This window comes from Panulirus ornatus, chromosome 69 (genome assembly GCF_036320965.1).
Source record: "Panulirus ornatus isolate Po-2019 chromosome 69, ASM3632096v1, whole genome shotgun sequence".
Classification (NCBI taxonomy): Eukaryota; Metazoa; Arthropoda; class Malacostraca; order Decapoda; family Palinuridae; genus Panulirus; species Panulirus ornatus.
The window spans coordinates 19176961-19204637 of NC_092292.1; the positions used below are offsets into that span (position 1 = coordinate 19176961).

Genomic DNA, 27677 nt, shown 5'->3' on the forward strand with positions numbered 1-27677 from the left:
TTAAAATACAAAGTTTTAAAGCCCCAGGCGATAAACTCTATTCACTTCTAATGCAAATATGATTTCGTAAATAACGCTGATAATGATATTTATTCTCCATGGATCATTTATCAGAAATTTTCTGATGGTAATACCTATAAGATACAAGTGAACGTATATAATAACCGCAAATTGTTTGTTATAAATATGTTGGTGTGCAACCGCTGGTTACGCAGGCCCAGTTAAAGGGTCAGTCAGTCAGCTGTTGTTGCAGGGTGGATACTGACGTCTCCAGGAAGGCCGAAGATTCTTCGTGCTTCCTGGACTTTACCATGGTAATGTATTCATACGCCATGGTGAACATATGTGGAATTCTACGTTAAGTAATATGGCTGTTTCATCGAGTAGCAAGTAAATGCATTTATAAATGAGTATACTTTGTGTCCGATTTAAAGGCCAGCAAGCACAATATGTTAGAACGCCAAGGTTAATCACGTCCACATTTTCTTTTTATTTGTATGCTTTATATATGTATATCTGCATGCAGTGTACTGTTCTAATGATGGCTTATTGAATGTCGAGAGGCCAAACGCCTTAAGTGTAGCCCAGATTGGTGTATCCAGCTTTTTAGTTGGATGTAAGGAGGACGTTGCTGCTTCTGACGGCATTGTTGTTGACCCTATAAGCACCACTAACGACCCTTGTCTTACTCAAGGGATGTGGCTGTGCTTATATATTAATGTAGGAAGTATGAGAAAGTCACCGATAAGAAAAGGGTTAATGGAACAGGTGCCAGAGAGCAGAGAAGTGGTAGAGATGTGTGGGATACAACTGAACTATGTTGAAACAATTACTTATCAATATTAGTTACTGGAAGCAGGTGGTGTCATTGTGTTAATGTTAGCTGAATCTGACGTACAGTAGTTTAGATTGGAGATTTACTAGTTTGATTAGAGGAATATGAAAGTAAATGTAAGAGCAGTGAAGTTATTTTTGATAAGGATAAGCATTCTTAGCATGATATCAGCTTGTTTTAACTTATGTTGTTGGTAATAACGATGTGAAAAGGATGGGAGTGGGAAAGCTTGAGTAGCGAGTTGAAATTAGCACTGGAGATCAGTAACTTGTGGTGACGAAATCGTTAGGAAGATACGTAGATGGAACTCTGATGGCATAATGTTGTAATAAAGGACTTGTAAGATATTACTATTTCGGACACCCAGCTAATTTTACATTAGGTTTGATTTGATTGAAAATTTTTGATTGTTACTGATGTCTGTTGAATGATTCTGACCTTCATTTCAATAGCAAATCGCTACATTTTGTGATTCCCCCACCTCAAATCTTGACTTGCTGGGGGTTCCCCTTTACCCATCAATAAAGAGGGGGTGACTGTGTTGTTCACTGGTTGGTAAGGTTATTTAATGAATGTATGACTCATGGTGAGGTGCCTGAGGATTGGCGGAATGCTTGCATAGTGCCATTGTACAAAGACACAGGGGATAAAGGTGAGTGCTCAAGTTACAGAGGTATAAGTTTGTTGAGTATTCTTGGGAAATTATATGGGAGGGTATTGATTGAGAGGGTAAAGACATGTACAGAGCATCAGATTGGAGAAGAGCAGTGTGGTTTCAGAAGTGGTAGAGGATGTGTGGATCAGGTGTTTGCTTTGAATGTATGTGAGAAATACTTAGAAAAGCAAATGGATTTGTATGTAGCATTTATGGATCTAGAGAAGGCATATGACAGAGTTGATAGAGATGCTCTGTGGAAGGTATTATGAATATATGGTGTGGGAGGCAAGTCATTAGAAGCATTGAAAAGTTTTTATCGAGGATGTAAGGTATGTGTACGAGTAGGAAGAGAGGAAAGTGATTGGTTCTCAGTGAATGTCAGTTTGCAGCAGGGGTGCATGATGTCTCCATGGTTGTTTAATTTGTTTATGGATGGGGTTGTTAGGGAGGTGAATGCAAGAGTGTCGGAGAGAGGGGCAAGTATGCAGTCTGTTGTGGATGAGAGAGCTTGGGAAGTGAGTCAATTGTTGTTCGCTGATGATAAAGCGCTGGTGGCTGATTCATGTGAGAAACTGCAGAAGCTGGTGACTGAGTTTGGTTAAGTGTGTGAAAGAAGAAAGCTGAGAGTAAATGTGAATAAGAGCAAGGTCATTAGGTACAGTAGGGTTGAGGGACAAGGCAACTGGGAGGTAAGTTTGAATGGAGAAAAACCGGAGGAAGTGAAGTGTTTTAGATATCTGGGAGTGCTGCCTTGCCGGCTTTCATCTTCCGCAAAGCTTTTACTACCTCTCCTCTGTTTACCAAATCATTCTCCGTAACCCTCTCACTTTGCACACCACTTCGACCAAAACACCCTATATCTGCCACTCTACTGTCAAACACATTCAACAAACCTTCAAAATACTCGCTCCATCTCCTTCTCACGTCACCACTACTTATTACCTCACCATTAGCCCCCTTCGCTGATGTTCCCATTTGTTCCCTTGTCTTACGCACTTTATTTACCTCCTTCCAAAACATCTTTTTATTTTTATTCTCCCTAAAATTTAATGATACTCTCTCACCCCAACTCTCATTTGCCCTCTTTTTCACCTCTTGCACCTTTCTCTTGACCTCCTGCCTCTTTCTCTGTCATTTGTGTTATTTCCCAGCAAAAATCGTTCAAATGCCTCTCTCTTCTCTTTCACTAATGATCTTACTTTTTCATCCCACAACTCGCTACCCTTTCTAGTCTGCCAACTTTCCACGCTTCTCATACCACAGTCATCTTTTGCGTAAGCCATCACTGCTTCCTTGAATACATCCCATTCCTCCCCCACTCCTTTTGCGTCCTTTGTTCTCACCTTTTTTTCATTCTGTACTTGGTCTCTCATGGTACTTCCTCACACAAGTCTCCTTCCCAAGCTCGCTCACTCTCACCACACTCCTCTCCAACATTTTCTATTTTTCTGTAAACCTCTACAAATCTTCACCTTTGCCCCAAAAGATAATGATCAGACATCCCTCCAGTTGCACCTCTCAGCACATTAACATCCAAAAGTCTCTCTTTCGTGCGCCTATCAATTAACATGTAATCCAATAACACTCTCTGGCCATCTCTCCTACTTACATACGTATACTTATGTATATATATATATATATATATATATATATATATATATATATATATATATATATATGTACATGTACAGGCATGTACAGAGCATCAGATTGGGGAAGAGCAGTGCGGTTTCAGAAGTGGTAGAGGATGTGTGGATCAGGTGTTTGCTTTGAAGAATGTATGTGAGAAATACTTAGAAAAGCAAATGGATTTGTATGTAGCATTTATGGATCTGGAGAAGGCATATGATAGAGTTGATAGAGATGCTCTGTGGAAGGTATTAAGAATATATGGTGTGGGAGGCAAGTTGTTAGAAGCAGTGAAAAGTTTTTATCGAGGATGTAAGGCATGTGTACGTGTAGGAAGAGAGGAAAGTGATTGGTTCTCAGTGAATGTAGGTTTGCGGCAGGGGTGTGTGATGTCTCCATGGTTGTTTAATTTGTTTATGGATGGGGTTGTAAGGGAGGTAAATGCTAGAGTCCTGGAAAGAGGGGCAAGTATGAAGTCTGTTGGGGATGAGAGAGCTTGGGAAGTGAGTCAATTGTTGTTCGCTGATGATACAGCGCTGGTGGCTGATTCATGTGAGAAACTGCAGAAGCTGGTGACTGAGTTTGGTAAAGTGTGTGGAAGAAGAAAGTTGAGAGTAAATGTGAATAAGAGCAAGGTTATTAGGTACAGTAGGGGTGAGGGTCAAGTCAATTGGGAGGTGAGTTTGAATGGAGAAAAACTGGAGGAAGTGAAGTGTTTTAGATATCTGGGAGTGGATCTGTCAGCGGATGGAACCATGGAAGCGGAAGTGGATCATAGGGTGGGGGAGGGGGCGAAAATTTTGGGAGCCTTGAAAAATGTGTGGAAGTCGAGAACATTATCTCGGAAAGCAAAAATGGGTATGTTTGAGGGAATAGTGGTTCCAACAATGCTGTATGGTTGCGAGGCGTGGGCTATGGATAGAGATGTGCGCAGGAGGATGGATGTGCTGGAAATGAGATGTTTGAGGACAATGTGTGGTGTGAGGTGGTTTGATCGAGTAAGTAACGTAAGGGTAAGAGAGATGTGTGGAAATAAAAAGAGCGTGGTTGAGAGAGCAGAAGAGGGTGTTTTGAAATGGTTTGGGCACATGGAGAGAATGAGTGAGGAGAGATTGACCAAGAGGATATATGTGTCGGAGGTGGAGGGAACGAGGAGAAGAGGGAGACCAAATTGGAGGTGGAAAGATGGAGTGAAAAAGATTTTGTGTGATCGGGGCCTGAACATGCAGGAGGGTGAAAGGAGGGCAAGAAATAGAGTGAATTGGAGTCATGTGGTATACAGGGCTTGACGTGCTGTCAGTGGATTGAAGCAAGGCATGTGAAGCGTCTGGGGTAAACCATGGAAAGCTGTGTAGGTATGTATATTTGCGTGTGTGGACGTGTGTATGTACATGTGTATGGGGGGGGGGTTGGGCCATTTCTTTCGTCTGTTTCCTTGCGCTACCTCGCAAACGCGGGAGACAGCGACAAAGTATAAAAAAAAAAAAAAAAAAAAAAAAAATATATATATATATTTTCCCTGGGGATAGGGGAGAAAGAATACTTCCCACGTATTCCCTGCGTGTCGTAGAAGGCGACTAAAAGGGGAGGGAGCGGGGGGCTGGAAATCCTCCCCTCTCGTTTTTTTTTTTTTTAATTTTCTAAAAGAAGGAACAGAGAATTGGGCCAGGTGAGGGTATTCCCTCAAAGGCCCAGTCCTCTGTTCTTAACGCTACCTCGCTAATGCGGGAAATGGCGAATAGTTTGAAAGAAAGAAAAGAAAATATATATATATATATATATATATGACTGAGTTTGGTAAAGTGTGTGAAAGAAGAAAGTTGAGTAAATGTGAATAAGAGCAAGGTTATTAGGTACAGTAGGGTTGAGGGTCAAGTCAGTTGGGAGGTAAGTTTGAATGGAGAAAAACTGGAGGAAGTAAAGTGTTTTAGATATCTGGGAGTGGATCTGGCAGCGGATGGAACCATGGAAGCGGAAGTGAATCATAGGGTGGGGGAGGGGGCGAAAATCCTGGGAGCCTTGAAGAATGTGTGAAGTCGACAACATTATCTCGGAAAGCAAAAATGGGTATGTTTGAAGGAATAGTGGTTCCAACAATGTTGTATGGTTGCGAGGCATGGGCTATGGATAGAGTTGTGCGCAGGAGGGTGGATGTGCTGGAAATGAGATGTTTGAGGACAGTGTGTGGTGTAAGGTGGTTTGATCGAGTAAGTAATGTAAGGGTAAGAGAGATGTGTGGAAATAAAAAGAGCGTGGTTGAGAGAGCAGAAGAGGGTGTTTTGAAATGGTTTGGGCACATGGAGAGAATGAGTGAGGAAAGATTGGCCAAGAGGATATATGTGTTGGAGGTGGAGGGAACGAGGAGAAGTGGGAGACCAAATTGGAGGCGGAAAGATGGAGCGAAAAAGATTTTGAACATGCAGGAGGGTGAAAGGCGGGCAAGGAATAGAGTGAATTGGATCGATATGGTATACCGGGGTTGACGTGCTGTCAGTGGATTGAATCAGGGCATGCGAAGCGTCTGGGGTAAACCATGGAAAGTTGTGTGGGGCCTGGATGTGGAAAGGGAGCTGTGGTTTCGGGCATTATTGCATGACAGCTAGAGACTGAGTGTGAACGAATGGGGCCTTTGTTGTCTTTTCCTAGTGCTACCTCGCACACATGAGGGGCGAGGGGGATGGTATTCCATGTGTGGCGAGGTGGCGATGGGAATGAATAAAGGCAGACAGTGTGAATTGTGTGCATGGGTATATATGTATGTGTCTATGTGTGTATATATATGTGTACATTGAGATGTATAGGTATGTATATTTGCGTGTGTGGACGTGTATGTATATAAATGTGTATGGGGGTGGGTTGGGCCATTTCTTTCGTCTGTTTCCTTGCGCTACCTCGCAAACGCGGGAGACAGCGACAGCAAAATAAAAAAAAAATGACAAAAAAAGGATTTGGGGACAGTTTGTGTTGTGGAAAAAGGGGCATTAGTAGGTGGCTTGCTGTGTGGGCAGAAAGTCTCGCTCACCACTTGTGGCTTTCACACTTGGGGGGGGTCAATATTGACATACACCATTAATGGAGAAGTGGTTTGGAGAACTGGAGGAGGGAGGTGGATTGGTATCATGGTAAGAAGAGAGGTTATGAAAGATGTAAAATTGAATTGAAAGAAAGAAGAGAATGGGAGGGAAAGAAGGATAATTGAATAGTTTTTAGGAAGGGAAGAATGGTTGGAAAGGAAGAGTGTGAGAGGAGAGGGCAAAAAGGGTAACAGAATTAGAAAGGAGTTGTATTTATTGTAATGGAAGGTTAGGAGAAAGATGTGAAGAGGAGAAATTAAAGGTAGTAGTGGCTAAAAAAGAATTGTAAATGAAAGCAGAAAGAGGAAGGGCCTTAAGGTATAACTGATGAAATACAGAGATGAAGAAATAAATGAAAGGAATATTAGAAATATAGAGGGAAAGTCTGAATTTGGAAAATATAAGGGGTACAGCCAAGAAACTAAGGAAATAACATAGGGAGTATGATAAAAAGATGATCAGGAAGGCATAAGTGGGGATCACCAAGAAGAAAGACATGATTCAGGAAGAACTAGAGAAATAACCAGATGAGATTAGAGAAAAGGAGAAATATATTGACATTGAAAGATGTGGGTTGGCTAAGGGAGAAAGATATGGATGGCTGCAAAACAAGGCTGTGAAGATAGATAGGTGGATAACCTAGTGAGAAGGGTGAGGGGGTTGAACAAGGGAGATGGGGTGGATAATCATCTGCTTCAAAATTACATACCCCATTCATGAGGTGACACCCCTCGGCTCCATGTAATCTGGTGTCCATTCATCTTTCTCTTGTGATCATGTCGATCATTTGGAGTGGATTATACATGCTATGTTAGATGTATTTGCTCGCTGCTAATCAGGCTCCTTGGTTGTATTTAACTTAGTTTATATACATGAAGCCTGTTGAATACTTTTTTCAAATTAGGTCATGTAAATACCTGATGTATTGTTATAGCAGTAATACAGGAGCAAGGAATTATATTGATTTGCTTTATGGACATCAGAGGGGAGTAACAAAAGATTAAAGTGATAAAAGGAAGACTTCTTTGAAGGCTACTGAATGCCAAGCAACTGATCATGGAATGATAGAAAAATGTGTATGAACAGATAGTACTTAACTTAGTTTATATACATGAAGCCTGTTGAATACTTTTTTCAAATTAGGTCATGTAAATACCTGATGTATTGTTATAGCAGTAATACAGGAGCAAGGAATTATATTTATTTGCTTTATGGACATCAGAGGGGAGTAACAAAAGATTAAAGTGATAAAAGGAAGACTTCTTTGAAGGCTACTGAATGCCAAGCAACTGATCATGGAATGATAGAAAAATGTGTATGAACAGATAGTACTCTAACCTTGTGTGAATGGAGGACCAAGTTTCCAAAGAATATGTGTAAACAATAAGACTTAAAAATGATTAACTTCAGAAGAATCATAGGAATCAAAAGAGTAGGTTAGGGAAACATATTAGTGTAAATTAGTGAAAGCATTTAAGTGAACCATATGTCAGTCCCAGACAATAAAGATGTTTAATAAATGGAACTGGAAGATGTGTAGGGGATGTTTGTAGTGATTAGGAATTAGTTTGGTGTTCAAAGTGAATGCATGTGAAACATGAACATATTCATGTGTCTAGATTTAAGGATACCTATTGTGTATAGTTTCATTGTAATCTTATTGATTTTGTGAGCTTTAACCTCCAGGACAATAAAACTTTTTTCCAGACCATCATAGACATTTTGGAGATAATAATTTAGGTTCTCTCTTTTATTCATAGATATATTTTTAAGTTTTTATGTTGTTTCATGAGCTCAGTAATCAACCTGTTTATTATATACAGTGTGCCAGCTACCATGTTCTTGCTCGATGCTTTACCTTCTCTGTGTGTCCTGTTCCTTTTCTACATCTCGCCTTGCTTATGTACATGCTCATACTCGTCCCTCCACATCTGTGTGCATCATAGATTAAACCATCTCCTTAATTCACCTTTCAGACTACCCTTCCTCACCACCAAACTTAATTCAAATATCCTTAGTTTTTACCCTTTCCTGTTTCTATTTTTCTTCTCCATATTAGGCTTGACTGAAATATGCCTTCCAAAAACTGCCATATTTGCAGACAACTGTACACTGTCTTTTTTTCCTCCACATAGATGTAGAACATGATAAAGTATATTCCTGTCAACTGTATTTTAAACTTTTCAAGTTTACAGAGGTTGTGTATATTATATGTACTTTTAAAATGTTCTAATGTCATTTACACAACATAACCTCCACTTAGGTTTGTAATGCCTGTAATTTTGCAGAGGACAGTGATATGCATCTCGATAGCTCTGCTACTCGTATGTGGAACACAAGCAAGGCTTGTGTTTCCTCCAGGATCTGATGTGGGCTACATTGTTCCAGGTTAGTATTTGCAGTTGGACCTATTTTTATTGATAAAAAGTTGATACTGATAATGACAGCACTTGAAAGTAAGGTAGCCAGTTCACCAGAATATTTTTCAAAGCCATTTTCCCTTATTTACTTATTGATAGATTAGGTAGGTGGTAATTACAGGATCAGAAATAGGGTTTTGCAGATGAGATATTTTCTCTAAGTAGGTGTGAACACTATTCTACTCGTAGAACCTGAATTTGACACATGGTTGTAAAAGGATTATCTATAACTGCATGAGGGTCTGGAAGTTTTAATGACACTGTTTACCTTTTATATGTGATATAAATTGATAGATAGATGCATAGCTGTTGGTATGAGTGGCATGTCAAATCATTATTTTTTCCCTAATTGCTTCTCCCACCTTAGATAGCAAATGGAACATGTGATCGATGACTTCATTTGAACTTATCAAATCTCTAGCTGATGTGGATGCTGCACTAAAACCACAGTCAGATTAGTTTAATAAACTTCAGACCAACTTGGCTTGGTTAGTGGTCAGTTTCCAAAGGTTTTCAGCTTATCCAGTTTAGGTATAGAAAAATTCTCCCTCCACAAAATGTTCTTTTCTTTGCTATGTATGGGTCTTTGAATAATACATCATCATAGTTTTATCCAACTTTTGTGTATATAAAAGAAATGTTAATTTTCAGATGATCCAGGACCACAAAAGTTTGAAGATGATACAAACTGGTTGAATGATATTGACACTGATGAGTATGATCAGCCTTTGCTACAGAGGGGTGAACGAGAGGCTCTCAGTGATGTTGAGTCAGCATTTTGGCATGCAGTTGAGGACAGTGTGAAACGTGAAGGAAGACGCAGTGCTCAGGATGAAGATAAAGAGGATGAAGAAGATAAAGTTAAGGTTTGTAAATTTGGCAAAGACTAAGAAGGAAACTTTTATCCTTTGGTCTTTATATCTTTTTTGAATTACACAGCCATTTTTCTTGATACTTTTGAAAAGAAGAGCAAAAATACACTACATCAGACCAATAATTATTGGTCTGATGTAGGGTATGGCTACTTATTGTGTTATGTCTTTCAATCCTGATATGTGTACACTTTCAAAATGTTTTCTCCAGTGATTATGGATGACCTGCATTTTTCAATTATCCATGATCTTTCACTTCATTTGCTGTTAACTTATTACCCAAGCTGTGTTCACTTACAATATGTATTTTGTGTCTCTGCTGGCATAGTATGGGAAGGTGTTAGAGAATAGAGTAAGATAATGTAGCCCTTCCATGGCTTTGCAAGGTACCCCAGAGTATGTGGTATTATTGATACCAATAAGAAAAATGCTAATATTGAAATACGGGAATATTGAAGATTCTGATATGACAACCATGTTTAGATACAAGATGCTTGTTTTGCATAAGCAATTCCTAGCTAGTTGACAAAAGTGACCTCAAAACCTTGCAGGAGACATGAATGATTTCTTAGCCTCTTGAGTATTACATTTTATAGCTCAGGAACTGGCATTTTCTTCACTGCTATGATCAGAACTTTGAAAATAATCAATTTCCAATTTTTGAAAATGTTGTGCACAAGGAGGGGAGTTTATGCCACATGCTCTAGTGCAACTGTACTTTTCAGGTAATTAGCACAATGAATGGAATTACCTTGGAGATTATACTATAGGAAAGTTATGGAGGCTGTCATTACTTCTACTATTTTAGTCACAAATGTTTTGCAGCATGAATCATACCATTCACTGTATGTAGAGCAGATGACACAGACAGTAAGTATACTAACCATTTTTTCACTTGTTACTGGAAATCTTGTAAGAGCATTTACATACCTGCTAAAGTACTGAAACTCTAATGGGGGTTAGAACAGTATGTATCAAAAACCATTGAAGGAAGGCTGGAGTTTTTTGAAAAATAATGTTATCTGTAACATATCCCTTTTCAGCAGTAATGCTTTCATGGCCATTGCTGTCAAGTGATTTTTTAATGAAAAACATTACACAAGAATAGTACCTATGAATATTGTTTTTAGATTTAAAGCTTTACAACTTTTCCAGATAGATCCCATTGAGAATTGGCATGGTAAATGGTTCCCACATGCCCCAAAAGTGTCATCTGTAAGTGATGTTCCAGCTGATCTCCCAGATAGTATGAAGGATGATAAGCATGGAATTACAATGGGAGTTCCTCATGCTAAATGTGATACTGGCAAGGTATGTGATTGGATGAATTGCATTACTGAGGATCATTTCATAATTGAGTTCAAGAATTGTGTACATCTGTTTCAGGAGAATCAAGGTTTTCTTGAATACAATTTTCAGATGGTAAATAATTAGGTGACCTTGATTAATTTGAATTGTTGATTACGTTTTTTTTTCTCGTTATGATAAACTTTCCAATGGTTAGGCAGAAGTCACTGGATAAGTCTATCTATCTATGTATATCTCTGACACCTGTTCCAATTGGAACTCCATTAAAGGGGTGGCCAAGGCAATAGTCGCCATAAGAAGTGAACTCTGGTGCACTGAAGGTCCTGGATATGCTTGTAGTCAAAATAGTTTGGACCTTATAGCAGATGCTAAACTGAAAAATATGGTTGTTCCCTTTCTTCCATGTACTGATGAAAAATATTTGTATAAATCCTCCTCATCCCTAGCCTCTTTACCTTCTCTCCATGCTCCACTGATTTTTTTGAAAAAATGGATTTTCTTGAGAATTTCAGGATAGATGCTTTTGGGTATGCTGAATACGAATCTGTGGTCAAAACCTGAAAATTCGTGTAATTAGTCAAGTAATTAGCATATTAGCATCATAATTAATCCAAGGGGTAATTAAAGGCATTAATAATGCAAAATGCAGTGATTTGACTCAAAATAATCAGCATGTAAAATAACATCTATACCCAAATTTTGATGAAAATCTGAAGTTGAAAATCTGAGCAAAATGCAAGGCTATATCCTTGGATTTATCTTGATTTTTTAAAAAAAAAAATGTATTTTCTTTAGAATTTCAGGATAGATGCTTTTAGGTATGCTGTATACGAATCTGAGGTCCAAACTTTTAAATTCGTGTAATTAGTCGAGTAATTAGCTTATTAATTTTATTGTAATTAGTCTAAGGGGTAATTAAAGGAATTAATAATGCCAAATGCAGTGATTTGACTGGAAATACTTACTCAGCATGTGAAATAACATCTATACCCAGATTTTCATTAAAATCTGAAGTTCAAAATCTGAGGAAAAATCCAAGGCCTTGGATTTTTCTTGATTTTTTTCCAAAAATTGATTTTCCTGCCAATTTCAGGATAGATGCACTTAGGTATGCTGTATACGAATCTGAGGTCCAAACTTTTAAATTCGTGTAATTAGTCGAGTAATTGGGATATTAGTTTTATTATAATTAGTCTAAGGGGTAATTAAAGGCATTAATAATGGGAAAGGCAGTGATTTGACTGGAAATACTTACTCAGCATGTGAAATGACATCTATACCCAGATTTTCATTAAAATCTGAAGAAGTTGAAAATCTGAGCAAAATGCCTTGGATTTTTCTTGATTTTTTAAAGTATGGATTTTTTTGAGAATTTCAGAATAGATGCTTCTAGGTGTGTTACATACGAATCTGAGGTCAAAACGTTTAAATTCGTGTAATTAGTCGAGTAATTAGCATATTAATTTTATTATAATTAGTCTAAGGGGTAATTAAAGGCTTTAATAATGGGAAATGCAGTGATTTGACTCGAAATACTTACTCAGCATGTGAAATAACATCTATATCCAGATTTTCATTGAAATCTGAAGAAGTTGAAAATCTGAGCAAAATGGCAGGGTATAGCCTTGGATTTTTCTTGATTTTTTTTTCAAAATATGGATTTTTTTGAGAATTTCAGGATAAATGCTTCTAGGTGTGCTGTATACGAATCTGAGGTCAAAACGTTTAAATTCGTGTATATAGTTGAGTAATTAGCATATTAATTTTATTATAATTAGTCTAATGGGTAATTAAAGGCTTTAATAAGGGGAAATGCAGTTATTTGACTCGAAATACTTACTCAGCATGTGAAATAACATCTATACCCAGATTTTCATTAAAATCTGAAGAATCGAAAATCTGAGCAAAAATCCCAGGCTATAGCCTTGGATTTTTCTTGATTTTTATCAAAAAATGGATTTTCCTGGCAATTTCAGGATAGATGCTTTTAGGTATGCTGTATACGAATCTGAGGTCCAAAGTTTTAAATTCGTGTAATTAGTCGAGTAATTAGCATATTAATTTTTTATAATTAGTCTAAGGGGTAATTAAAGGCATTGATAATGCGAAATGCAGTGATTTGACTCGAAATACTTACTCAGGATGTGAAATGACATCTATATCCAGATTTTCATTGAAATCTGAAGAAGTTGAAAATCTGAGCAAAATGGCTTGGATTTTTCTTGATTTTTATCAAAAAATGGATTTTCCTCCCAATTTCAGGATAGATGCTTTTAGGTATGCTGTATACGAATCTGAGGTCCAAAGTTTTAAATTCGTTTAATTAGTCGAGTAATTACCATATTAATTTTATTATAATTAGTGTAAGGGTAATTAAAGGCTTTGATAATGGGAAATGCAGTGATTTGACTCGAAATACTTACTCAGCATGTGAAATAACATCTATATCCAGATTTTCATTAAAATCTGAAGAAGTTGAAAATCTGAGCGAAATGCCAGGGTATAGCCTTGGATTTTTCTTGATTTTTTTCAAAGTATGGATTTTTTTGAGAATTTCAGGATAGATGCTTCTAGGTGTGCTGTATACGAATCTGAGGTCAAAACGTTTAAATTCGTGTAATTAGTCGAGTAATTAGCATATTAATTTTATTATAATTAGTCTAAGGGGTAATTAAAGGCATTAATAATGTGAAATGCAGTGATTTGACTCGAAATACTTACTCATTATGTGAAATAACATCGATACCCAGATTTTCATTGAAATCTGAAGAAGTTGAAAATCTGAGCAAAATGGCAGGGTATAGCCTTGGATTTTTCTTTATTTTTTTCAAAATATGGATTTTTTTGAGAATTTCAGGATAAATGCTTCTAGGTGTGCTGTATACGAATCTGAGGTCAAAACGTTTAAATTCGTGTATATAGTTGAGTAATTAGCATATTAATTTTATTATAATTAGTGTAATGGGTAATTAAAGGCTTTAATAAGGGGAAATGCAGTGATTTGACTCGAAATACTTACTCAGCATGTGAAATAACATCTATACCCAGATTTTCATTAAAATCTGAAGAAGTCGAAAATCTGAGCAAAAATCCAAGGCTATAGCCTTGGATTTTTCTTGATTTTTATCAAAAAATGGATTTTCCTGGCAATTTCAGGATAGATGCTTTTAGGTATGCTGTATACGAATCTGAGGTCCAAACCTTTAAATTCGTGTAATTAGTCGAGTAATTAGCATATTAATTTTATTATAATTAGTCTAAGGGGTAATTAAAGGCATTAATAATGCGAAATGCAGTGATTTGACTCGAAATACTTACTCAGCATGTGAAATAACATCTATATCCAGATTTTCATTGAAATCTGAAGAAGTTGAAAATCTGAGCAAAATGGCAGGGTATAGCCTTGGATTTTTCTTGATTTTTTTCAAAATATGGATTTTTTTGAGAATTTCAGGATAGATGCTTCTAGGTGTGCTGTATACGAATCTGAGGTGAAAACGTTTAAATTCGTGTAATTAGTCGAGTAATTAGCATATTAATTTTATTATAATTAGTGTAAGGGGTAATTAAAGGCTTTGATAATGGGAAATGCAGTGATTTGACTCGAAATACTTACTCAGCATGTGAAATAACATCTATATCCAGATTTTCATTAAAATCTGAAGAAGTCGAAAATCTGAGCAAAAATCCAAGGCTATCGCCTTGGATTTTTCTTGATTTCTTTTCCAAAATATGGATTTTTCTGGCAATTTCAGGATAGATGCTTCTAGGTGTTCTGTATACGAATCTGAGGTCAAAACGTTTAAATTCGTGTAATTAGTCGAGTAATTAGCATATTAATTTTATTATAATTAGTCTAAGGGGTAATTAAAGGCATTAATAATGGGAAATGCAGTGATTTGACTCGAAATACTTACTCAGCATGTGAAATAACATCTATACCCAGATTTTCATTGAAATCTGAAGAAGTTGAAAATCTGAGCAAAATGGCAGGGTATAGCCTTGGATTTTTCTTGATTTTTTTTTCAAAATATGGATTTTTTTGAGAATTTCAGGATAAATGCTTCTAGGTGTGCTGTATACGAATCTGAGGTCAAAACGTTTAAATTCGTGTATATAGTTGAGTAATTAGCATATTAATTTTATTATAATTAGTGTAAGGGGTAATTAAAGGCTTTAATAAGGGGAAATGCAGTGATTTGACTCGAAATACTTACTCAGCATGTGAAATAACATCTATACCCAGATTTTCATTAAAATCTGAAGAAGTCGAAAATCTGAGCAAAAATCCAAGGCTATAGCCTTGGATTTTTCTTGATTTTTATCAAAAAATGGATTTTCCTGCCAATTTCAGGATAGATGCTTTTAGGTATGCTGTATACGAATCTGAGGTCCAAAGTTTTAAATTCGTTTAATTAGTCGAGTAATTAGCATATTAATTTTATTATAATTAGTCTAAGGGGTAATTAAAGGCATTAATAATGCGAAATGCAGTGATTTGACTCGAAATACTTACTCAGCATGTGAAATAACATCTATATCCAGATTTTCATTAAAATCTGAAGAAGTTGAAAATCTGAGCAAAATGGCAGGGTATAGCCTTGGATTTTTCTTGATTTTTTTCAAAATATGGATTTTTTTGAGAATTTCAGGATAGATGCTTCTAGGTGTGCTGTATACGAATCTGAGGTCAAAACGTTTAAATTCGTGTAATTAGTCGAGTAATTAGCATATTAATTTTATTATAATTAGTGTAAGGGGTAATTAAAGGCTTTGATAATGGGAAATGCAGTGATTTGACTCGAAATACTTACTCAGCATGTGAAATAACATCTATGCCCAGATTTTCATTAAAATCTGAAGAAGTCGAAAATCTGAGCAAAAATCCAAGGCTATCGCCTAGGATTTTTCTTGATTTTTTTCAAAATATGGATTTTCCTGGCAATTTCAGGATAGATGCTTTTAGGTATGCTGTATACGAATCTGAGGTCCAAACTTTTAAATTCGTGTAATTAGTCGAGTAATTAGCATATTAATTTTATTATAATTAGTCTAAGGGGTAATTAAAGGCATTGATAATGGGAAATGCAGTGATTTGACTCGAAATACTTACTCAGCATGTGAAATAACATCTATATCCAGATTTTCATTGAAATCTGAAGAAGTTGAAAATCTGAGCAAAATGGCAGGGTATAGCCTTGGATTTTTCTTGATTTTTTTCAAAATATGGATTTTTTTGAGAATTTCAGGATAAATGCTTCTAGGTGTGCTGTATACGAATCTGAGGTCAAAACGTTTAAATTCGTGTAATTAGTCGAGTAATTAGCATATTAATTTTATTATAATTAGTCTAAGGGGTAATTAAAGGCTTTAATAATGGGAAATGCAGTGATTTGACTCGAAATACTTACTCAGCATGTGAAATAACATCTATACCCAGATTTTCATTGAAATCTGAAGAAGTTGAAAATCTGAGCAAAATGGCAGGGTATAGCCTTGGATTTTTCTTGATTTTTTTCAAAATATGGATTTTTTTGAGAATTTCAGGATAAATGCTTCTAGGTGTGCTGTATACGAATCTGAGGTCAAAACGTTTAAATTCGTGTAATTAGTCGAGTAATTAGCATATTAATTTTATTATAATTAGTCTAATGGGTATTTAAAGGCTTTAATAAGGGGAAATGCAGTTATTTGACTCGAAATACTTACTCAGCATGTGAAATAACATCTATACCCAGATTTTCATTAAAATCTGAAGAATCGAAAATCTGAGCAAAAATCCCAGGCTATAGCCTTGGATTTTTCTTGATTTTTATCAAAAAATGGATTTTCCTGGCAATTTCAGGATAGATGCTTTTAGGTATGCTGTATACGAATCTGAGGTCCAAAGTTTTAAATTCGTTTAATTAGTCGAGTAATTACCATATTAATTTTATTATAATTAGTGTAAGGGTAATTAAAGGCTTTGATAATGGGAAATGCAGTGATTTGACTCGAAATACTTACTCAGCATGTGAAATAACATCTATATCCAGATTTTCATTAAAATCTGAAGAAGTTGAAAATCTGAGCGAAATGCCAGGGTATAGCCTTGGATTTTTCTTGATTTTTTTCAAAGTATGGATTTTTTTGAGAATTTCAGGATAGATGCTTCTAGGTGTGCTGTATACGAATCTGAGGTCAAAACGTTTAAATTCGTGTAATTAGTCGAGTAATTAGCATATTAATTTTATTATAATTAGTCTAAGGGGTAATTAAAGGCATTAATAATGTGAAATGCAGTGATTTGACTCGAAATACTTACTCATTATGTGAAATAACATCGATACCCAGATTTTCATTGAAATCTGAAGAAGTTGAAAATCTGAGCAAAATGGCAGGGTATAGCCTTGGATTTTTTTTATTTTTTTCAAAATATGGATTTTTTTGAGAATTTCAGGATAAATGCTTCTAGGTGTGCTGTATACGAATCTGAGGTCAAAACGTTTAAATTCGTGTAATTAGTCGAGTAATTAGCATATTAATTTTATTATAATTAGTCTAAGGGGTAATTAAAGGCTTTAATAAGGGGAAATGCAGTGATTTGACTCGAAATACTTACTCAGCATGTGAAATAACATCTATACCCAGATTTTCATTAAAATCTGAAGAAGTCGAAAATCTGAGCAAAAATCCAAGGCTATAGCCTTGGATTTTTCTTGATTTTTATCAAAAAATGGATTTTCCTGGCAATTTCAGGATAGATGCTTTTAGGTATGCTGTATACGAATCTGAGGTCCAAAGTTTTAAATTCGTGTAATTAGTCGAGTAATTAGCATATTAATTTTTTTATAATTAGTCTAAGGGGTAATTAAAGGCATTGATAATGCGAAATGCAGTGATTTGACTCGAAATACTTACTCAGGATGTGAAATGACATCTATATCCAGATTTTCATTGAAATCTGAAGAAGTTGAAAATCTGAGCAAAATGGCAGGGTATAGCCTTGGATTTTTCTTGATTTTTATCAAAAAATGGATTTTCCTCCCAATTTCAGGATAGATGCTTTTAGGTATGCTGTATACGAATCTGAGGTCCAAAGTTTTAAATTCGTTTAATTAGTCGAGTAATTACCATATTAATTTTATTATAATTAGTGTAAGGGTAATTAAAGGCTTTGATAATGGGAAATGCAGTGATTTGACTCGAAATACTTACTCAGCATGTGAAATAACATCTATATCCAGATTTTCATTAAAATCTGAAGAAGTTGAAAATCTGAGCGAAATGCCAGGGTATAGCCTTGGATTTTTCTTGATTTTTTTCAAAGTATGGATTTTTTTGAGAATTTCAGGATAGATGCTTCTAGGTGTGCTGTATACGAATCTGAGGTCAAAACGTTTAAATTCGTGTAATTAGTCGAGTAATTAGCATATTAATTTTATTATTAGTCTAAGGGGTAATTAAAGGCATTAATAATGTGAAATGCAGTGATTTGACTCGAAATACTTACTCATTATGTGAAATAACATCGATACCCAGATTTTCATTGAAATCTGAAGAAGTTGAAAATCTGAGCAAAATGGCAGGGTATAGCCTTGGATTTTTTTATTTTTTTCAAAATATGGATTTTTTTGAGAATTTCAGGATAAATGCTTCTAGGTGTGCTGTATACGAATCTGAGGTCAAAACGTTTAAATTCGTGTATATAGTTGAGTAATTAGCATATTAATTTTATTACAATTAGTGTAAGGGGTAATTAAAGGCTTTAATAAGGGGAAATGCAGTGATTTGACTCGAAATACTTACTCAGCATGTGAAATAACATCTATACCCAGATTTTCATTAAAAGCTGAAGAAGTCGAAAATCTGAGCAAAAATCCTAGGCTATAGCCTTGGATTTTTCTTGATTCTTTTTTCAAAAAATGGATTTTCCTGCCAATTTCAGGATAGATGCCTTTAGGTATGCTGTATACGAATCTGAGGTCCAAACTTTTAGATTCGTGTAATTAGTCGACTAATTAGCATATTAATTTTATTATAATTAGTCTAAGGGGTAATTGAAGGCATTAATAAAGGGAAATGCAGTGATTTGACTCGAAATATTTAATCAACATGTGAAATAACAACTAAACCCAGATTTTCATTAAAATCTGAAAATTGAAAATCTGAGCAAAATGGATTTTTCTTAATTTAAAAAAAAAAAAAAGATTTTCTTGAGAATTTCAGGATAGATGCCGTTTGGAATGCTTAACAGAAATCTGTGGTGAAAACCCAAAAATTCGTGTAATTAGTCGAGTAATTAGCATATTAATTTATTATAAGGGGTAATTAAAGACATTAATAATGTGAAATGCAGTCATTTGACTCGAAATACTTAATCAGCCTGTAAAATAACATCTATACCCTGATTTTCATTAAAATCTGAAGTGGAAAATCTGGCTATAACCTTGGATTTTCCTTGATTTTTTTCTTGTAAAAGTTTTGTTCGTCGCTTATGATAGATAATTTGTCAGGTTAATATATATCATATTTAAGTATTTAGTTTTTGAATTTGATGACTCCTATTACTTTCATGTTATTCATGCAGAATGCAGTGAGGGTTGCTGTGTTCTGAATAACCGTTACATGGAATTCAGAATTACTAGTAGTTTTTAGATCTTAAAAGCCTCGTGATTTATCAGGTGTTTTGATTTATACTTTCATGGACCATTGTTTATTTGAGTCCTTGGCATATATGTCTAGATTTATTGGCTGCTAAAAATTTTCTTTACATGATAGATCTTTCCATGGCTTGTATGATTTATGGATAAACATAGGCAACAAGTATTGTGTGCATGAGATTTCGAGGTTCATTTTGAGTAGATTCTTGTAAGGTTAAGTGTGCTGTACTAGATCAATTTTTAGCCTATTTTAAGGCATGAGGTTAGAATCTTCTTCTCTAGTTTTATGTAAAAGAAATCCTTGATTAAAGAAATATAAAAATTTTTCAAAATGAGAAATTGACATATCTTTTAGGTCTGACACAATCCAAATGGTGTTTTGCCAATTGATTTCTGCATAGTGTTATTTGTACCATGTTAGTACTCATTTTTAGTTTGCTTAGGTTATTTAATGCATTTCACATCAGCTTTTCATTATCTTTCTTTTGCCTTGCAGGTTAACTTGACAATGGACTGGGATTTCTCTCCAATTAATTACACCTGCTATAACCCCAGGCACCATCGTATACCAGTCCAAGCCAGTTTATCATCAGTAGAAGAATGTGTCGATTTACCTAAGAATTACACCCCCCAACATTTTTGTATGAACAGAAAGATAACATACAACACAACTCTTCCTACATATGGACCACATCGTCCACTCTGGCCTGTTTTTGGAGAGTATAAGTTCGTTCCAGTCCAAAGATGGCTTCACAGCATTGAGGTAAGGCATCTGATTTATCGTTTTCTCATTACTTGTTGGTGGCATTGTCATCCTTTACGTAATGGTAAGCATTTCGAATTTGATTATTTTTGTGTACTGTGAATCGTGTAGTGCTACTGAATTGTGAGGTCTTCTCCACTGTATTGGTAGGATTAGCAGGCACAAGAATGACAAGTCATGCATTAAGTCATTCTCATGACAACAAATTAAATGTGTTGGACTTAAATTCACTCGAAAGAGTTTAGCTAGGTGAAAGTCAGGTTTGTGAAGGATATTAGGATGTGTAAAGTTGTACATATATATATTATAAGAAAAAAGTTGAATTCAGTTTGAAAAAATGATAGATTTTAGAGCAATAAAATAATGGACATTTTTGAAGCGCAAGCAAGGGGTAGTCTTAACATAGCTGTGTGTATTTTCTCGAACATTTTATTGTTATTATATTTTCCCAGTGAGTCAATGTAGAAACTATACAGCTTGTATTAACAGTACCGTAAATAACTAATAGCTAAAAGAAGGTATGTTTTATTACTTGTATTTCAATGTTTTAAAATGGCCTTCGGTGAAAAATGAAATGAGGTATAAGAAATAGAAAGTGGACTGTGAATAGTAGACTGGTTACATTATATTATACATGACACCTACAGAGCGGATGTGTACAAGTGAGCCTGTTATTTGTTTGATCCTTTCACTACCTTGCTAAGGTGAGTGAAGCACTTGGGTGATAAGTATAGCTAGTATAACTAAGCTTACATTCTTCTTTTTCAGAGAAGTATGGATTGGTATTAAAGAGAAGGTGTTAGATTTATTGCTAAAGGATGGGCAGATTTAGTGGCTTGTGAAAAACAATGATTATCAGGTTATTGAAGAGAGTGACAGTGCTGACTAGCATGCGATTACTTAGATTTTTCTACCAGGGGCATTATTAGCTGTGCAAGAAGATGAAATGAACTCCCTAAATGGGATTCAGTGTTTTGAGAATAGACGTATGGAGAAAATTTTAAGATGTAATACAGTAGTCATTTAATTGAAGTAGAGGGTGAGAAGCAAGTATTTGCACAAGAGAATGAAGTATGATTTAGTGGAAGGGAAAGAATAGAAAAGAATTGGGGTAGTCTTGAGTGTAAAGCAAATGTAGATATTGATTTGTTCTTGTGTAATTTTCATATAAACATTTTAAGATTTCAAAGGGGGCAAACACTGAGACATTATGGACATATGGGACATCTTTAGCTCTGCAGTCATTCCATTTTTATGTTTGACAATTAATTTTGGATATATGAATATTTATCCTTGGGGATAGGGGAGAAAGAATACCACCCATGTATTCCCTGCATGTCGTAGAAGGCAACTAAAACGGGAGGGAGCGGGACGCTGGAAATCCTCCCCTCCCTTTTTTTTTTTTTATTTTCCAAAAGAAGGAACAGAGAAGGGGGCCAGGTGAGGGTATTCCCTCAAAGGCCCAGTCCTCTGTTCTTAAGGCTACCTCGCTAATGTGGGAAATATTAAATAGTATGAAAGAAAAAAAAGAAATGTGAATATTTTATTTTACTGTAAGTACGAACATTAGAAAGGAGCTCTAGGTATTAGTATTAAGAAGAAACATTTAGTTGTGAATATTAGGTAGTAGTAGGTTGGAACATTTGGTAGGAGGCTCTGGAAATGCTCCTAAGGCTGCCCTCTGCCAGTGACTTTTTAAGGGCGAGGTACTAAAAGGCAAAGGAGCATATCTGAGATCACCAGTTATTGATATTCTTTTGCCGAGGATACATGCTTGAAGGATTTCCTGAAGGGAGAGGGTGTTGGAGATGTAGATAGGTAAATTTAAGTACGTTACAGAGTTATTTCATTTTTCATACTTGTTTACCATTTTCTGTGTAGCAAGGCAGTGCCAGGAACACATGAAGAATGGCCTTATTTGCTCACCTCCTCTGTAATTGTCTTATAATGCACTGAAACCAGAGCCCCCTAACCACAGCTAAGACCCACTGATCTTTGTGTTTCCATATACATAAAGAAGGATAATTTTACCATTAAAATCATGAGCAACTAACAGTCTTCGAGTTCTAACATAATGTAGTGTATATTTATAATGCAGAGTAGATTTAGGTTACAAGGAATATATGTTTATGGGTTTGACATAGAGGTTTGATAATCTTTTTTCAAGCTTTGTATTCTAAAAATCTATTTTGCATGTTCATGCAAAATAATTCAAAATTGGCTAAGATGGAAGCTGCCTTGTTTCAGCATGGAGCCATAGTCATGCTATATGATCCCTGCACTCAGCCAACACTGGTTCATCAACTCCGCAAACTGGTTAGGAAGTGCATTCGTAAACACATCATCACGCCATATACATTGCTGTCTCGAGAAAGGGTAAGTTATTTCATGTATAAGGAGTAATGAATGTCATCCCTTTAACAAATGATTTGGATTGTTAACTTATTCTTAATCACTCTACAATGATTTGTTTGCATGAAGTATTTTGATATGCAGGTATGAAATTTGATTTTAAGCACTATTTCTTTTCATTTTTAGTACATGTTAGTTTTCTGCCTCAATAAGAGAGGGTAAGTTTTTGAGAGAGTTCCCATTTACTTTTTAATTTTCATATGGTCATCCTTAAGCCAAGCATAACTGAATTCACATAATTGTATATGTAATGTTAACATACATTATCACCAAACTTAAATTTCCTACTTTTAGTGCTCCAGATATTTTATTTTGGTTCCAGTATTTCATAAGACAACCTTCTTGCTCATGGTCACAACCATTATCTTAATCACTGTGGTACAGCTTTCCAAGTAAAAGGGTTCTTGCACATGTCATCTTCCTCATTACTTTACATGTATATTCATGCAGTCCTGATTTACAGACTTTGGTCTCAGCACCATATTTACTTTCACTAAGAGGATGCCTTTTTCCCACAGCCACTAGCATTGTTAGCTTGGGGATGCAGTCTTGAGATGTCTACTGTAAATGAGAAGGAAGTCAAGACTTTCATCAAGAAGCATGGTCTCCATGGACCTGAGGGACACTATGTTCAAGATGGAACATATAAGGAAGGGCTCATTAGGAAAGCTGAATATCCTGCAGACTATGAGGACAAGGAATCCAACCTGTGTATGTCATAAAACATCCAAGTATAATCAGCTTTTAGACAAGGTACATACTTTTCTGCTAAAGCAATTTTTTAGAGCCTAAATTTGATATTTTATGAGTTACCATAATCCCAAAGTTTAATGCATTACAGTATATGGTTTGGTTCATTGTATTATTATTATGGTTTGGTTCATATTGTATATTAATTGCTTTAACAATAATTCCAGGTATTCCTAACCCTTTATTGTTTAATTTGATAAAAAAAATGTTGAAAATTCCCTGAAATGAAAGTGATGGTCACCTTGGTAAATAGTCCTATATAAGAGTGTAAAATCTGAAGTAATGCATTGCTTTTCATGTCATGAGAAGGTTTATTTACCGATATAAAAGGGGATGATGTGGACTCGGGTTCATGATTATACCAATCTTTGAATGTTATAATTTGAATGTTTAAGGTAATAGAAATATGAAAATGGGAAAAATCATTGCTTGACCCAGTAAAAAGTGGAGACAAGATTTTTTTTTGCACATATATGCTACAAGAAAGCTAACTTTGATTTCTTTGGAAATGAATATTTTGAAAGTATATGAATGATATATTGTTCTGCAATTTTCTTGCTGGCTGGTATGCATAAAGAATTTCAGCAAATTTAATATGTCATAACTTTGAACCAGTTGATATTTTAGTTTGTACCTGTATATTGTGGTTTCGGTGTATTATACATGATTTCTAGAGATTGAGTGTTAACGAATGTGGCCTTTGTGGTCTTTTCCTAGCACTACCTCGCATGCATGCGGGGGAAGGGGTTGTCATTTCATGTGTGGCGGGGTGGCAACAGGAATGAATAAAGGTAGTAAGTATGAATTATGTACATGTGTATATGTCTATGTATGTATATGTACATTGAAATGTATAGGTATGTATATGTGCGTGTGTGGACGTGTATGTATATACATGTGTATGTGGGTGGGTTGGGCCATTCTTTCATCTGTTTCCTTGCGCTACCTCGCTGACGCGGGAGACAGCACCAAGTATGATAAATACAAATATACCTGTATATTGTAGCTGGACATTTTTGTTGATACTCAGTGCAGAGTATTAAAATTTTGTGAATATTTAGTTTGATAAAGGAATCCTTAAATACTTATTTATAACACAGGTAGATCTTCTGTGTGAATTTCCATAATCCAACATCATCTAAAATTCAATTACCTTCACATTAAGATTCCTACAAAAATGGTACAAGTGTGTCTGAAGGTTATAGCTTTATTTTCTGTTTTCTGCTGTAGCCTATGCCCCTGGTTTTTCATTATTCTTCCAATTAGAATTTGAGATGGCTGTGTTCTTCTCTTTTCATAGGTACATCTCTTACTTCTGCCGTTTTTGCATTTATAATCACATTCAACAAGCAAACATCCAGATGATAGTGCTGGTTGTAGTGGTGCTGAGTAATTATGATTGGGTTACCATGATGTAATGCCAAAAATCCTCAGAAGTATGGGTGAGTCATTTTATCATATTTAAAACTGTCATATATGACAGTAGAAGTGGAGATGGAGGATTTTTTTTGTATATTTTATGTAATTTATATTCCGATATTACATAGTTCCCATAGTCAAGAAGACCAGCCACACGAGATTGGACCTTTGAGATGATTTCTTTCCCTAAAACAGTAAAGCTGAGGGATTCTCACCCTTCTTTTGTCTTTCCCCTTTCAGCTAACCATCCCTTTTCTTTAAGAATCAGGTCCACCAACACCTGAGGAGCTTGTCAATTCCTTTTGTAGTTTTTCTCACTTGTCATTTTCTCACTTATGAGGTGGCTATAATTGGGAATATTTTTGCCTGTGCTGTGTTGACTTCTGGAGACAGAAAAGCTGTCATGAACTGTATGCAGAAATGTCAATTGAAATTAGGAAATTAAAAGACCTAGAAAAGCTGTCATGAACTGTATGCAAAAATACCAGTTAGAATTAGGAAATTCAAAGGCTGTCTGAACTCAATGGAAAGATAAGTACCTATGATCCAAAAAATGTAATTCTTGTATAAGTCCCAAGGAATTGGGGCAGGAGATCTACCTGTATGAAAAAATTCATACTCATGAGTGTCAGCCACTAGAAGTAGATTCTGTAAGATACTCACAATGTTAACTATATTTGTGCATGTGTGCAATATTTGATTTCCACTATATTAAAACTGTTCATACAGAGTGATTACTTAGTTATGTTAGCATGAGATACCCTAGATAGTTTCGGTAGCCTGGTGGTACTCTAAATTATTTTAGGTTCCCATATCTTGATCTAATCATATTTGTCCCAGAAAGTTTCTTAAAAAGAATGAATATTGTTAAAACTAATGATTTCCATATATTTCATTGACAGGAGTATTAACATATGTAGTCATAATGTATTAGGTTTAATATAAGGAATAAGTAAAGTATTAAGGTAAAAAGAAACATAGGGGATCTCTTGAAATTTTATTTCATAAAGTTTTTAATAATTTACCTCATCAGTAATAGTTTGTATTTATACTAGAAGCCAATTGGAATCTCAGTTTACTGATATTATATCATACCCAAAGATTACTTTATTTGGAATATACATTATACTTTTTTTTTTTTTTTGATATGCAGTATATAAACCGAAGTGATATTTAAGGCTTTCAAGTGCTTCCATCTTTTGTTAACTCCAATTCGTTTCTAACAGTACAAAACAAATGGTTGTCAGCGGATCAAACAACTTGTACGAGTAGGACTACCACTTGTTTGCTTTCATTGTCTGTAATGTGGAAATGATCTCTCACTTTAGGAGGAGTTATGGTTAATAGGCTTAACATATTTTCTCTGTTTCACAACTGTCCCATGTGTTAAATTTCATGGGTGTTTTCAGGTATTTGGAAAAGATCACTGTACCTTCAAAGATGCAAAGAAGGTTGAAAGAGTTACCAGGTTTGAAGGGATATGCTAGTTACAGTATTATATCAGAATGAGTAAGGATGGTTGCATTGCTAAATGAATGTTCTTTTTCTACCTGAATGTTTGTACAAGAGGCAGCATTTAAATCTTTAGATTTCACTGTTATTACTGAAGCTGTTAGTTCAGTAGAGACTAGATGTTATATATCTTGGTAACAAGTAGCAGATAGTACTTTCACTTGTAAATCCTGATTTTACCTCCTCCTGGCTAAACATAAGATATTGTCATCAGACATTGTCTCTGCATACACAAACACACATTTTTCTTTAATATTTGCTTGCTATTTCCTACATTAGTGAGGTAGCACCAGGACCAGAGGGCCACACATGGTCATATCCATTCTCTTGATGTCGTGTAATGCACAGAAACTACAGCTCCCTATCACAACCAGGCCCCACATACTTTTCCATGGTTTATCCTAGTGCTCCACATGCTCTGTTTGTCCATCAATGGCATGTAGATCCCAGTACACCACAGCGTTCCAGTTCACTCATCCCATGGAAACTTTTCACCCTCCAACATGTTCAGGCCCTGATTGCTCAAGATCTTTTTCACTCCATCCTTCCATCTCCAGCTTGGTCTCCCTGTAATTTCCTCCACTTCTGACACACACATTCTCTTTGTCAACCTTTCCTCACTCTTTCTTTCCATGTCTGAACCATTTCATTGCAAATGTATATATTCGTGTGTGTGCGTGAGAAGCGGAGGGAACAAGAACAGGGTGACCAAATGGGAGATGGAAGCATGTAGTGAAAAAGATTTGATTGATTGGGGCCTGAATATGCAGGAGGGTGAAAGGCATGCACAGAATAAAGTGAATTGGAACAGTGTGGTAGACTGGGGTCAACATGCTGTCGGTGGACTGAACTAAGGGGTATCAATCCTCAGAGGAAAGGTCCGTGGGGCCTGGTTTTTGAATAGGGAGCTGTGGCATTGGTGCATTACATGACACCTATTGAATGGATGTGAGCAGATGTGGCCTTTCTTTGTTCCTTGCACTACCTCACTAACATGGGAAATGATGATCAAGTATGAAAAATTGAATAAATCTTATTGATTATTGGATTTAGGCAACCATTCATCTGGAAATACACAGTTGAGGCATTACAACATATGTTACAGAACTGGTAGGTCATGATAGGTACTAGTTGACTAATCATACAAAAGCATAAGATTTAGGCGAGATGGATATTTCCACACTTATGATAAGCTCATTGGTGAAGTACATCTAGATAGGATAGCATATATACAAGGATTTTAAATTATGCAATTGATTGAATATAAAGTGGTTAATAGTTAGTAATACAGTAGTTGACCTACCATGTCACCCAACTTACAGAACTAAGCTGTTCACAATTTTAGGTATAGGACTTTTCATCTATGTGAGTGTGTGTTTATGC

General features: G+C 35.6%; 1 protein-coding gene across 1 annotated transcript; it reads left to right on the forward strand.

Annotated features, from left to right (window-relative positions):
* The first annotated feature begins 216 nt into the window (after window positions 1–216).
* Window positions 217–25739, forward strand: LOC139747620 (uncharacterized). Its single transcript, XM_071660105.1, has 7 exons — window positions 217–314; window positions 8485–8584; window positions 9268–9482; window positions 10644–10799; window positions 19935–20201; window positions 22449–22577; window positions 23132–25739. The coding sequence occupies exons 1-7, from the start codon at window positions 312–314 to the stop codon at window positions 23333–23335; spliced, it is 1074 nt and encodes a 357-aa protein (XP_071516206.1). The 5' UTR covers window positions 217–311; the 3' UTR covers window positions 23336–25739.
* Window positions 25740–27677: the final 1938 nt, after the last annotated feature.